Source organism: Sorex fumeus, unplaced genomic scaffold (genome assembly GCF_029834395.1).
Source record: "Sorex fumeus unplaced genomic scaffold, SorFum_2.1 ptg000095l, whole genome shotgun sequence".
Taxonomy (NCBI): domain Eukaryota; kingdom Metazoa; phylum Chordata; class Mammalia; order Eulipotyphla; family Soricidae; genus Sorex; species Sorex fumeus.
In genome coordinates, this window is record NW_026606152.1 from 9,286,160 (window position 1) to 9,298,224 (window position 12,065).

Sequence of the window (12,065 nt, forward strand, 5' to 3'; positions counted from 1 at the left end):
GTGCTATCATTCCAGCTCATACCCAGGTATTTCTTAAACCTTGTATATTTTATTTTATTTATTTATTTTTTTGTTTGCAGTTTTTTTTTTAATTTATTTATTGAATCACTGTGGGAAAAGTTACAGAGCTTTCAGGTTTAGGTCTCAGTCATGTAAATATCAAACACATTTCCCTTAAAAAATATGGAACGCTTCACGAATTTGCGTGTCATCCTTGCACAGGGGCCATGCTAATCTCTGTATCGTTCCAATTTTAGTATATGTGCCGCCGAAGCGAGCACAAACCTTGTATATTTTAATAGGTGATGTTTAATCTTATATTTAGAAGGAATATATGAATGATTAAATCATGTAACATTTCAAGAATATTTAGAGTATTCTTAGATTATAGTGAAGCATATTATCGTAAAGAAGCATTAAGACTAAATATTACTGTTCCACCTGCCTCTGTCCTTTTTCCATAACTTCTGTGTGTTTTGTGCTACCTATTTGCAAGTTTACATTTTTCAGTTCTTCTGTTTTCAGACACAACTTTATCATATATGCAAATAAAAATTTTAATCACTTATTTTTAATCATTTCCCCAAATAGAACCACTTAATATGCAGTGTTCTAGTTTGCTATTTTTAAAGCCTACATAAGTTTAAAGAATTTTTCTATTTGTTTCTTTTGTTTTGTTTGGGGGCCACACCTAGCTGTGCTCAGGCTTTTTTTTTTTAACCAACTCACTAAAATTTCATTTCAGTTGCCTTGATATTTGAATCAGGCTGAGCCGTTGTGTATGTGAGAGCCTCTGTACCATTATTTTCATAAACACAGATACAAAATGAGCTCAGCGGCGTATAAAAGTAGTAATACATCACAGCCACAGAATGTGTATCATATAGATTCCCAGCCCCATGACTGGTTTATCTTCACTGAGATTTCATTGACATATATAATCCACCCAATTAAATACTATTCTAGAGATAGAGTTCATTAGTAGAGCACAGATGTCACATGTACGTGGCACCAAATTTGGGCTCTGGCAGTCCTCACCCCACAGAGTAAAGTCTACAATTCATTGGTTGTATTCAAGTCACAGAGTAGTGCAATCACAGTCAAAAATCCAAGTTTTGAATATCTGCATGTCTCAGAAGGAAGCTCCCCATTGCAGCCAATTCTTCCTCAGGACTCTGCTCTCCAACCTGACGCATCCACCAGTGTTTGTACAGTTTCTTTGGACTGGCCAGCCAGGGCACTTCAGAGCAGTGGACTCAGCGTATGTGGTCCTGTGGTACTGGGTGCTCTCCTCTGCACCCTGCTTCCTGTGCCACTGAATAGTAGCAGTAGCACATCCAAGCTCTGAGTCCTTCCCTCCCTGTGAGGTGTTGCGTGCATGTGGACATTGCTGAGGAGTCAGAGCAGAGAGAAGGAGCACTCTGAGTGATTCTTCTTGGAACATTGTTTGGTACAATCTTCTCGATCACAAATAATGTGTCATTTTTTTAAAATTATTTTTATTTTTTTATAAAAGTTGTTCACGATGATTTGTTACATTCAGTATTCCAATACCAATTCCACCACCATTGCACCTTCCCATCACCATTATTTATTTTTTTCTTATCACCATTATTTTCAATTTTCTCAACCACCCCTCATGCCTGCCCTTATAGTAGGTCCTCGATAATTTATTTTATATTGCATGTTATAAATAATTTGCTAAAAATGATCAAAAAATTGTTTCCTTAGAAGAAAGTTAGTGAAGACTGTTGTATCTCACCAGGGATCCATAAAGCCCTTGTTTAAGAGATCACTAACATGTTGTTACAGGTTAAGCCTTGTGTGTTTATATTTTGTTGAGATTTGTTGCCTTTTATTTACATCCCATCCAATGTAACGTGCTACTCCTGATTTATAAGTGATGTACAGTTGAAGCTGCACCCTCCAGAAATTCCCAAAAAAATGGAATGGGGTGATACAGCTGGAGTTAAAATTTTTTACTGGATGGTGACTTTTATTATAAGTCTCTGGATCATGGCCAGTTAATGAGCTTACTTGGTGCCAGAGGCAGTTCCTGGTGTGATTGCCAAGGCTTCCATAACAGAGATATGGAGGAGGAAATCTGAAGATTTCAGTCACAAAACCCATGAGTTTTCCAACAGATTAATTTCTGGATGAGGCTTGTCTCAAGCAGGGAAGTCCCGCTATAAGCATGGCAGTGATTGTGGAATGTGGAGGTTTTCAGCTGCCAGGGCTCTGTTTGGGCAGGTGTGAGATCACCTGCCCCCCTCCAGGGTTCCCTGGACAACTCAGCCTGGCACAGGGTCAGAAAGCATCTCTGCCTGTGTTCAAGGATCACTCTGGCAGGATTCAGGGGACCATATGGGGTGCTGGGGATCCAATTCGGATCGGATATTTGCAAGGCAAGTTCCCTGCCCACTGTACTCTCCCTGGCCCCTCAGGAGTTTTTAGATCTGTTTATTGACCCTTTGTGTAACTGACTTTGAGAATTATCACTTTTATATGCATTATTCATCTTGTACAGGTAACTTGTTTTCTGGTATAGATAAGTTTTGAGACTCATTTTTTTTCATAAAATATGATTGGTTTGCACTGCTGTGGTTTGAGAAGTACAGTTTATACCTCTGTGCAGACCCACTGCGGCCATTAGCGGAATTCCAGCACAGCACTGCAGAGATGACTCCTAGTGCCTTTTGCTCCCATGCATCGCTTCCCCTCACTAGTAACCATCATATTTTTAGTCAAAGAAATATTTTGTTATGTTTTGCCAGTTCATTTTTTCATAATTCATTGAATTCTACACATGAATTAAACTAGTGGTCTTAACCAGTTAGTGGGTCTAGAAAATTTGAAAGCCCCTGGTGTCCCACCTTGGTTATATAATAGGCTGGATGAGGCTTGTCTCAAGCAGGGAAGTCCAGCTATAAGCATGGCAGTGATTGTGGAATGTGGAGGTTTTCAGCTGCCAGGGTGAGATCACCTGCCCCCTCCAGGGTTCCCTGGACAACTCAGCCTGGCACAGGGTCAGAAAGCATCTCTGGATGCCATCCATGGACCAATATGCAGGACAAGTGCCTATCCACAGATGTAAAAATGTTCTAGAACACAGAATTGAACCATCTAGTAACTGTTGCTCACTTCCCAACCCTTGTTTTTAAAAGAGCCCAGCAGCATCTTTTAAAATAGCTATGTAGTATTCCACTGGATATGTATGTCACATCTTCTTTATTTCGTAAATCAGTTACTGTGCTTATAGCTTGACCTAGTCTGTTGGCTGTTATGAGCAGTGCTGTTATGAACTCAGGTGTCTAGAGAACAGAGATTACTCTTTCAAATTAATGGTTTCACCAGGGTTACAGCTCAGTAGCAGTGAGTATCGGGTCAGTTTTAATGTAAACTGATAATTCAGATCAATTTATTTCCAAATACTTATTTTCTAAACTTATTATTTAAACTAAGTATTATGTGTTGCTGTCATTGAGTGTAACAACATTTTATTATGTAGTCATAAACCCACCAGGCTCACCCAGGCTTATTGATCCATTTGACCCAGTATGGCAGGGTCATTCTGAAAGTTCATTGAAAATGATAAAATGAGAATATTCACTATATACTGTCCCAGGAGTCTTCATAAAGGTAAAGGTAAAGGTCCTCCCGTTGATCGTCGATTTGCTCGAGCAGGCCCAGTAATGTCTCCATTGGAGACTTTGTTGTTACTGTGTCTGGCATTTCGAATACTCTCGGTAGCTTGCCGGGCTCTCCGAGAGGGGCAGAGGAATCGAACTCGGGTCGGCCATGTTGGCCGCTTGTAAGGCGAACACCCTACCCGCTGTGCTATCACTCCAGCCCATAATGAAAAAGAAAACCTACAAGATTGTTAGAATAAATATAAGCAAGAGCTTGGAATGTGGCTCAGTAGTATGCCCAGGTTAGATACCTAACAGCACAAAAGTCAAAGAAAAGCAAAGTTTTCACTATTTTTTTTTAAGATATGCTCTTTCTACAGAATTGGAATCTTCCAGGCAGCGAATCATACATAAGTATGATTACAGCATTTTGTATACCAGAAGGAAATGTCAAGGGTTTTATATTCATGTCAATAATTTAACTATATTAAAAGTAAAATAAACCTGCACGTGAATGTGTAGCACAGTGTGGAACACCCATGCCTTACACATGTGATACGCTGGGTTCATGCCCAGCACTACAAAACTTTTTTTTTAAAGAAATGTTGCCTAGCGCCATGGTTTCGATCTTTCCTGACACTTATGGTGGAGGGAAATGACTTAATTGTAATCCAAAAATAAAAAGGAACAAAGTGACAAAAATCAAAATGTATAGACATGTTCAATTCATTAAATTAGGCTTGTTATTTTTCAGTAATAACAAAGTTAGGGGGCAATTACATTATTTTATAATGGACCCAGAGTTTGTTCAGTTGGCCAAACTTGAATATATGGTTAGAAAGACCATCATGTATATATACATATATATCTTGATTATCATATATAACGTATATAACTTTCTGACCATATATTCAAGACCATTATATAATATATCATAATATATATCATATATAATATATATGATAGTCTTTCTTATAGGTGGTCTTTCATATATATGATGATTTTTTATATATGGTGGTCTTCCACATACATATATGTATGTATATTTTAATCTATTTTTAAAATTGAATCACCATGAGGTACACAGTTACAAAGTTGTTATTGAGTTTCAGCCACAATGTGCCAATACCTGTACCTTCAAAAGACCATTTTATATTGATTTATTGCCATTCTGTCAACAAACTGAAATGTAAAGCATTCTCAGAAAATATTTAAATGTTGATATGTTCCTGAACAGCTCTCATTGGAAAGGAAGCTTCTGGGCCGTGGCTGAGTGGTAGAGTGCACGCCTGCATCCTGATATCAAAACAAAAATAGTGAAACTTCATTAAAAAAATAATAATAGGACTGAAGGGAAAGTGGGTGGGCTCTTGCCTGAGTGGAGCCTACCTAAGTTCAATTTCTGAAACTACATAAGGTCTCCCACACTCTTCCAGAAGAGATCCCTGAGCACAGAGCCAGGATTAAGCCCTGAGCATTGTTGGGTGTGACCCAAAAATAAAACCCAATACAGGTGGGGGGGAGCAGTGTGGGGAGGGAGTGTTGCTAGAGCATTGGAGCATTGTCTGCATGAAACCCTATCACTGATAGATAGTATTATAAATGACAGCGCCTACAATAAAAAGAATTTTAATTAAAAAGCATTGCAGGAATTTTAAGGGAAGACATTAAAATGGTGATGCTAGAGAAATTTTTTTAAAATACTGTTGAACTTTAGAGTTTAAATTGCTAGTAATATTTCCTACTATTGTTCAGCCCTATCTGAAAAGCTTTACTTTACTTCTCACTGTAGCAATCCCATATTGGGACACTGATTCTTTATTTATTTCACTGATTCTTTAAAAATCTTTCCTTTCATTGGGCCAAAAGTTATCCCACTATATAGGGCAAATCTGATTCTCTCCAGACATCCGAAAGAAGTGATTCTGTGAGCAAAGTCTCCTGCTGAGTTTCAGCATTTCTATTTCACCTCATTTTCTGCCGCTGGAGATGAGGCTGACGAGTCCCTCATGCTGACTAACTGGCTCCTGTTCTTTTTCCATTACTCTTTGTTCTTTGCTCCTAAAATTGGTCTCTAACTGCTCACAGTTGAGTCCATGTAATCAAAACTTTCAACTCAGCACAAGTTTAAAGAATGCATATAAGTGATGTTTTCTTGATATTAGAAAGTTCTTTTACATTTTAGCTGATAATGCCTCAGAAATTGACTTCCAAGTGAAAGAGCTTGCCCTTTTCTTGGCAAATAAGTCTTCTTGTGATTCCTAATGTAGTATTGGTACTTTCTCAATGTGTGAAACAAATGCATTTTTATTTTTGTTTTCAGATAGTGGCCAGAACTATAGTGCGAGTAGCAAAGGTGAACGACTAAGTGCCCAACTCAGAGCTTTCCCCGGGACCAATGAACCTTATGAAAGTAGCAGTAACAAAGAAATAGGCAAGTGCTGGTGCTCCCTCCTCAGTTCCTGCAGGCGTGGCATGTCTGCAGAAGACCAGTGAGATAGCAGAAACGTGATTGGACATTTTTGACATTTTTATGTACACAGAGACAAGCTTTAGACTGATTGGGGGACATTTCTGCTCTCCTAACCAGGTAAGCTGGCTTCACATTGTCTCACCTTCTGTTGAACGCTAACGTGGCTGTCTGCTTTGATTCCTAGATGCCTCCTATGTGGACCCGCTTGGCCCGCAAACAGAAAGACCAAAAACTTCAGCCAAGAAAAGAACTGACGAGGATGATTTTGCTGATGAAGAGTTGGGAGATGATTTGCTTCCAGAATAATGTATGTACTCACATGCTGTTTGTTAGAGGAAAGAAAGTCATCCTTAAAAATAGTACTCATGCTAAGCTCGGGATGAAATATCCAAACTTTACATTTTTTTCGCATACTGTCAAAATGTTAAATAGCTGTTTATTCTATTCTGTGAGCTACTTATTCTATTTTATCTGTTTATGATTTTTTAATGGAATAAAAAATTGCAAAGACTTCCTTACCCTTTTGAAAATACTGACAGAAAATAAATGTGGTCATACACAACCTACTGCAGTGTGTGCAGATATTGTCTATAATTTGAGACACTAATTTGTTTTATGATTTGAAACTTGAAAAGTGCAGTATACTAGCTTGCATCCTGATGAATTACTTGGAATTTGGGGCCAGGGATGGCTAAGTAAAGCATTCACTTTGCGTGTGTGAGGCCCTGGGTTTGATCCCTGTGTGGCACTTGGGCACTGCCAGATGTAGTCGTGGTTGACTGTACACCGCCCCCCCCCAGCCCCCTCTTCCCCAAGCTCCACTACAAACCAGCAAAGAATTATTTAGAAAGGGCTGGAGAGATGGGACTGCAGCTATTCCCTTGCTTTACATGCAGCCAAATCCCAAGCACCCATGCAGACCCCAAACACCACTGGGAGTAATTCTTAAGTGCAGAGCATAACCCCTGAGCATTGCCAGATGTGGACCCAAAATAACAAAAAATTTTATTTGAAGATTATTAAGCTTTTAGAAGTTTGATTTCAAAGCGATAATACGGTTAAAACAATTGTATTTAGTACAGAGCAAGGAAATACCATAATCAGCTGCTCCTTTTCTTAGCTCTACGGCATGCACTACTAGCGGTGCGACAGCTCTAAGAATGCTTGTCCTGTTTGTTGCTGAGGAGATGGGAAGGGGGCCAGGAACTGCCTGCATTTTTCTTTAGCAATGTATTTGGTTGGATAAACACTAGCCAGAGAAATCAGTGATGGAACAGTTAGAAAAATGGCTCATCTTTGGGGCCAGAGGAATAGTTCAATGTGTGGGTCACTTGCCTTGCATGCCGCTGAACTAAGTTCAATCCCCAACACCCCATATGGTCCCCCTGAGCACCGACAGGAGTGATCCCGAGCACAGACTAATTCAGTAAGTAGTAGGAGCCAGGAGTAATTCCAAACACCACCATGTGGCCCAAAAAACAGAAAAAATAACTCATCTGTAAGGCTTTATTTGCAAGGAAAGGAGGTGCCTCCATCTTTGATGTGTCTTTTCAGATTACTGGGGCTACTGTTAGGTCCAGAAAGGTAGAAAACCAAATGCAGCTGCATTCTTAGATAGGCGTGATCCAGTGGGGAGAAGCCCAGCAGATTGCTCCACAGCGGGATTTCGGAGCTCCAGTGCTGAACAAGCCCTGCTCTCAAGGTGTGAAGCCTCGAATGGGAACAACCTCAGACCGTTTTGTAAACGGTTTTAAATACTGCAATCAATTATTGTGAACAACTCTATAAAAATAAAATTAAAAAAAATAAAAAATACTTAATTCAAAGAAAGGAAGATAAAATTAAAATAAAGAAACAAAAGAATATGATCATGTGGAAAACAAGTAACAGATGGCAAGACTCAGATCCAAGGCTAGAATGATAGCACAGCAGGTAGGGTGTTTGCTTTCCATGTGGCTGACCTGGATTCAATCCCCAGCAGCCCATGTGGTCCCCTGAGAACTGCCAGGTATGATCCCTGGGTGCAAAGTCAGAAGTAAGCCCCAAGCACTGCCTGGCCCAAAACAAAGCACAACAAATAATCAAAAGTAATAATCAAAATAATAATAATAAAAAGTAAAAATAATAATCAAAAGTAATAGGTTGTGGTCAACGATGTCCAATGATACAGAAAAATCTAAAAAAGTCATGTATTAACATCAAAAGGTGTTTCAATAAGGATCATTTTTTCATTTTTTTTTCATTTCATCATCCTGTTATTCGTCAATTGCCTCGAGCAGGCCCCAGTAACATCTCTTTCATCCTAGCCCTGAGATTATATTCAAGGCTCTTTAGGAGAGTGAGACCCATCATTGTTACTGGTATTTGGCATATTTGGTACGCCACGGGGAGTTTTCCAGACTCTGCCCTGTGGGCAGGCTACATTCGGTAGCCTGCAAGTTTGTCCAAAGTAGGAATGAGATAATAAGATGTCATAAAAAGATGTTCTGATAAGATGTCGTGCGGCCGCAAATGCGGTCGCGTGGTTCCGGGATCTGGATTTTATAGTCTCTGAGTCTTGGCCGCTGATGGGATTACACGGTGCCAGGGGGCCAGGTGGTGGGTGTGACCCCCGCCTACTGGAATTTGGAGGATCTGGGTGGAGGATGCTCAACTCCAATCCAAGTAGGCTTGGAGATCTCGGCCCCGGAACCCGCGTGGCTTTGTCCCTCTGCCAGTACCTTCATGTGTGCGGAGAGTGGTCTCAGCATGGTGGTGGCTGGTCCTGGAGGTCTTCAGCTGCCGGAGCCCTGGTCAGGGCGGGGAGGAAATAATGAATAAGCATCATGCCAGGGATAAACAACTAATTTGGAGTACATTGAGAGGAGAATGCAAAGTGAGATCCTGGAGCCAGAGAATAAACTCAATACATGTTGCAGGGAGCCAAGAACTCAGATGTAGAGAAAGTGGGGTCAGGAGTCAAGAAAGGGCTTATATTAAATGCATCAGAAAAGTGGGCGAAGTATATAAAAATTGAACACAAGCGTCTGTATAGGAAGGGGTAATAGAATCAAGTAGCTCTCACTGTGTAAGAAGAAAATAAATGTCTCAGACATTTGAGGAAAGGAAATAAAAATGAGTGACAGAGGGACAAGGGAATATAACTGGGAAAATATAATTGGTACATGTTCTTGTAATTGGTACATTAGCAATTGATATATGTGCATGTAATTGGTACATTAGCAATCATTCAGAACATGAATGTTAATCTGAGGCTGTGGCCATAAAGCAGAATTCAGATTCATCAACCCAGTCATTGGATTTCACAGAGTTATGATTATCCTTGGAAAATGTAATAGAGCACAAAAGTGCAAGGGATTAAAGTTGTTCAGAGGGTATAGTATAATGTCAATACATCAGTTTTAAATTAGACCAGAAAGGAAATGAGGACTCAAACGGAATGGTTAGTAAAAGTCGAAGTATGAGACGGGAGTGATAGCACAGAGGGTAGGGCATTTGTCTTGTATGAGGCTAACCTGGGTTCAATCCCTGGCAACCCATATGGTCCCCTGAGCACCACCAGCAGTGATTCCTGAGTGCAGAGCCTGTAGTAACCCCTGAGCATTACTGGGTGTGACCCAAAAACAAAAACAAAAAAGTCGAAGTATTAGACACTTGGTAAGAGCAGAGAATTACAGCAATGTAAGACTGAAAAGAGGTAGTGTCAGAAAATCGAATATTTAAGACATATCTGAACGTGGTGCAATTACTCTGGGTAAGGCCATATGATTTAGTTGGAGAAGACTGTTGGGGTCTCAGTAGCTGGCCTGAGACTTTGACTAAATCCCCTCCCCCTGAAAGAAAGAGCTGGCTCTGTTTACAGGGGCTCAGGGGCTTGCTCCAGTACTCCACATACGTAGGCACTCTGGTTGAGGATGGGGGATGTAATAGTTAGCATCTGCCTGAGTTAATACACCTGGCCCTGAAAGCGGGCGATGTAAACCATTAACTAACATCTGCGTTGAGCCTGACAAGGTAAATGTGATACATGTGGATTGCCCCTTGAAATGGATGTATAAAAACCCCTATGTGAGAGCTAATAAAAGGATTGCTGCTTGATCACCAGCTTTCCTCCCTCCTTGTGGTTCTTTCTCGGTGGCGGCGGGAGTCCGATGTGCGCAGAGGACCAGGGCAGAGGCTTCTTCCATTCCTACTCCCTCTCCTACAGGGAGTAAGTCCAGCGACCAGGGGGATCATACTCCAGTGTGTTGGGGTTCACTGGCCAGGACAGAAGACTAAGTCATTCAGAGGCCACCTGCAGGCCAGCGTGTTGAATTAATGAACCATCTGCGTGGCTGTTAAGGATGCTAGGAATGATGAAGCAGGAGTACCACTGGATCTGGTTGTTAGACAACCAAGATAACAGCAATGAAGAGAGCTATTTGTGTGAAGAGCTGATCGACCTTTAAAGGAGTGAAAGTGATTTAGGCCCATTAGCACAGCAGTAGGGCGTTGTGCGCAGCCAGCCCGGCTAAGCCGGGTTCGATTCCTCCGCCCCTCTTGGAGAGCCCGGCAAACTACCGAGCGTATCTCACCCGCTCGGCAAAGCCTAACAAGTTACCCGTGATGTATTCAATATGCCAAACACAGTAACAACAAAATCTCACAATGAAGACGTTCCTGGGCCCGTGTGAGCAAATCGATGAACAATGCGAGGACGGTGACAGTGACAGTCACCCACGAAGATGAAGTGCGGGAGTAGACACACATACATACACTGGCCTTCAGACTCAGGCTGGTGTCTAAACTATGCTTCCTGACAACTTAGCCCGTGGCTAGTAGTCCCAGAGCTGTGCACTGCATAAGAAGCAAGGGGTGGTGGGGAACAGGGTAATGAGAGTGATGTGGCTCCTTCTTACCTGCTGAGGGCTTCAAGCCACACCTTGATGACCACAGCGATGCTGAACACTGACAGAAAGCCTAAGGGGCTTCAACCTTTCTAAAGTAACATGATGGGCTCTATTTTAAATATTTTTCAATTGTATGCCTTGCACTTGAATTTAGCTAGTAATATATTTGTCGCATGTTCATTAGACAACTGAAGAAACTGGCACCTAAAGACAAAACGTTCTGTCTGTTTTGTGTCTCAGTGCTAAACTTTATGTCAAGGAGACGAGCATTCCCAGCAGTAAGCCAGTGTTGAAAAAAAAAAAAAATAACCGTTGAAAAGCATTTTCTTTTCGACTTTTGAGTTAATGAAGGGAGGAGAGAGGCGCTGTCCCCTTGCCAAGACAGCAGACTATTCGTGGAACTGATAAGGAATACCAAGACTCCCGTGAGGCGCTCGAGGTGGTTCTTCCAAAGGGCCCAGCATGACTTCTAGACCCCCATTCAAACACGCAGGCTGGGTATTGATCGTTTTATTCCCGTTGTACCAGGGAGGAAACAAGAAACACAAACAACTTATCTATGAGTCAGAAGTAGGTTATCACCGGAAAACAAACGCTTACTCACCCAGAGCTGTAAATCGGGTAAGTCACCCCAAGTACAGATTTCCACAGGGTGTTTTATAAGCACTAAGTCATTTCCAAAGGCTCTGACAAAGCGTTTCGTTTTTAACGTCGCGCAACTGGAACCCAGCTGCAGACACTCCGGGGTCCACGAGCCGCGGTCTCTGCCCGTCGTCTGCCCCGCTTAGGTCAGTGCCGGCGGCGGGAGGCCCCGGGTAGCCCGCGCCCGGGCGGGGTCTGGCGTCCGAGCGTCCCGGCGGCTCGCGAGGGTCCTCGGTCCAGGCACGGACGCGGTCAGGGAGCGCGGAGGACGGAGAGGCCGACCCGGCACCGTCGGCCCGGCGTCCCGAGGCGGGCGGCGTCCCAGCTCGGTCGCGGCGTTCCGGCCCCGCGCGCCCCCGCTCCGGGCCCCGCACCCTCGGGGCGGCCCCGTGGCGGGGCGGGGCGGGGGCGGCGCCGCGGCGGGGCGGGCGC

At 42.4% G+C, this 12,065-nt stretch overlaps 1 protein-coding gene and 1 non-coding gene across 6 annotated transcripts in view; one reads left to right on the forward strand and one right to left on the reverse strand.

Moving 5' to 3' along the window:
- IFT88 (intraflagellar transport 88) overlaps positions 1-6,660 on the forward strand; it is a 149,282-nt gene extending 142,622 nt beyond the window's left edge. For 4 of the 5 annotated variants that reach the window (XM_056133020.1, XM_056133019.1, XM_056133021.1 and 1 more), the window contains 2 exons: positions 5,953-6,063; positions 6,287-6,660. In XM_056133020.1, coding sequence (XP_055988995.1) covers positions 5,953-6,063; positions 6,287-6,408 — 233 coding nt within the window. In that variant the 3' untranslated portion in view covers positions 6,409-6,660. The remainder of the gene's footprint in view (positions 1-5,952; positions 6,064-6,286) is intronic. The other variant, XM_056133022.1, reaches the window with a different exon arrangement.
- On the reverse strand, positions 178-281 carry LOC130041011 (U6 spliceosomal RNA). Its single transcript, XR_008795044.1, has one exon. It is a non-coding gene; the product is annotated as a U6 spliceosomal RNA (small nuclear RNA).
- Positions 6,661-12,065: the final 5,405 nt, after the last annotated feature.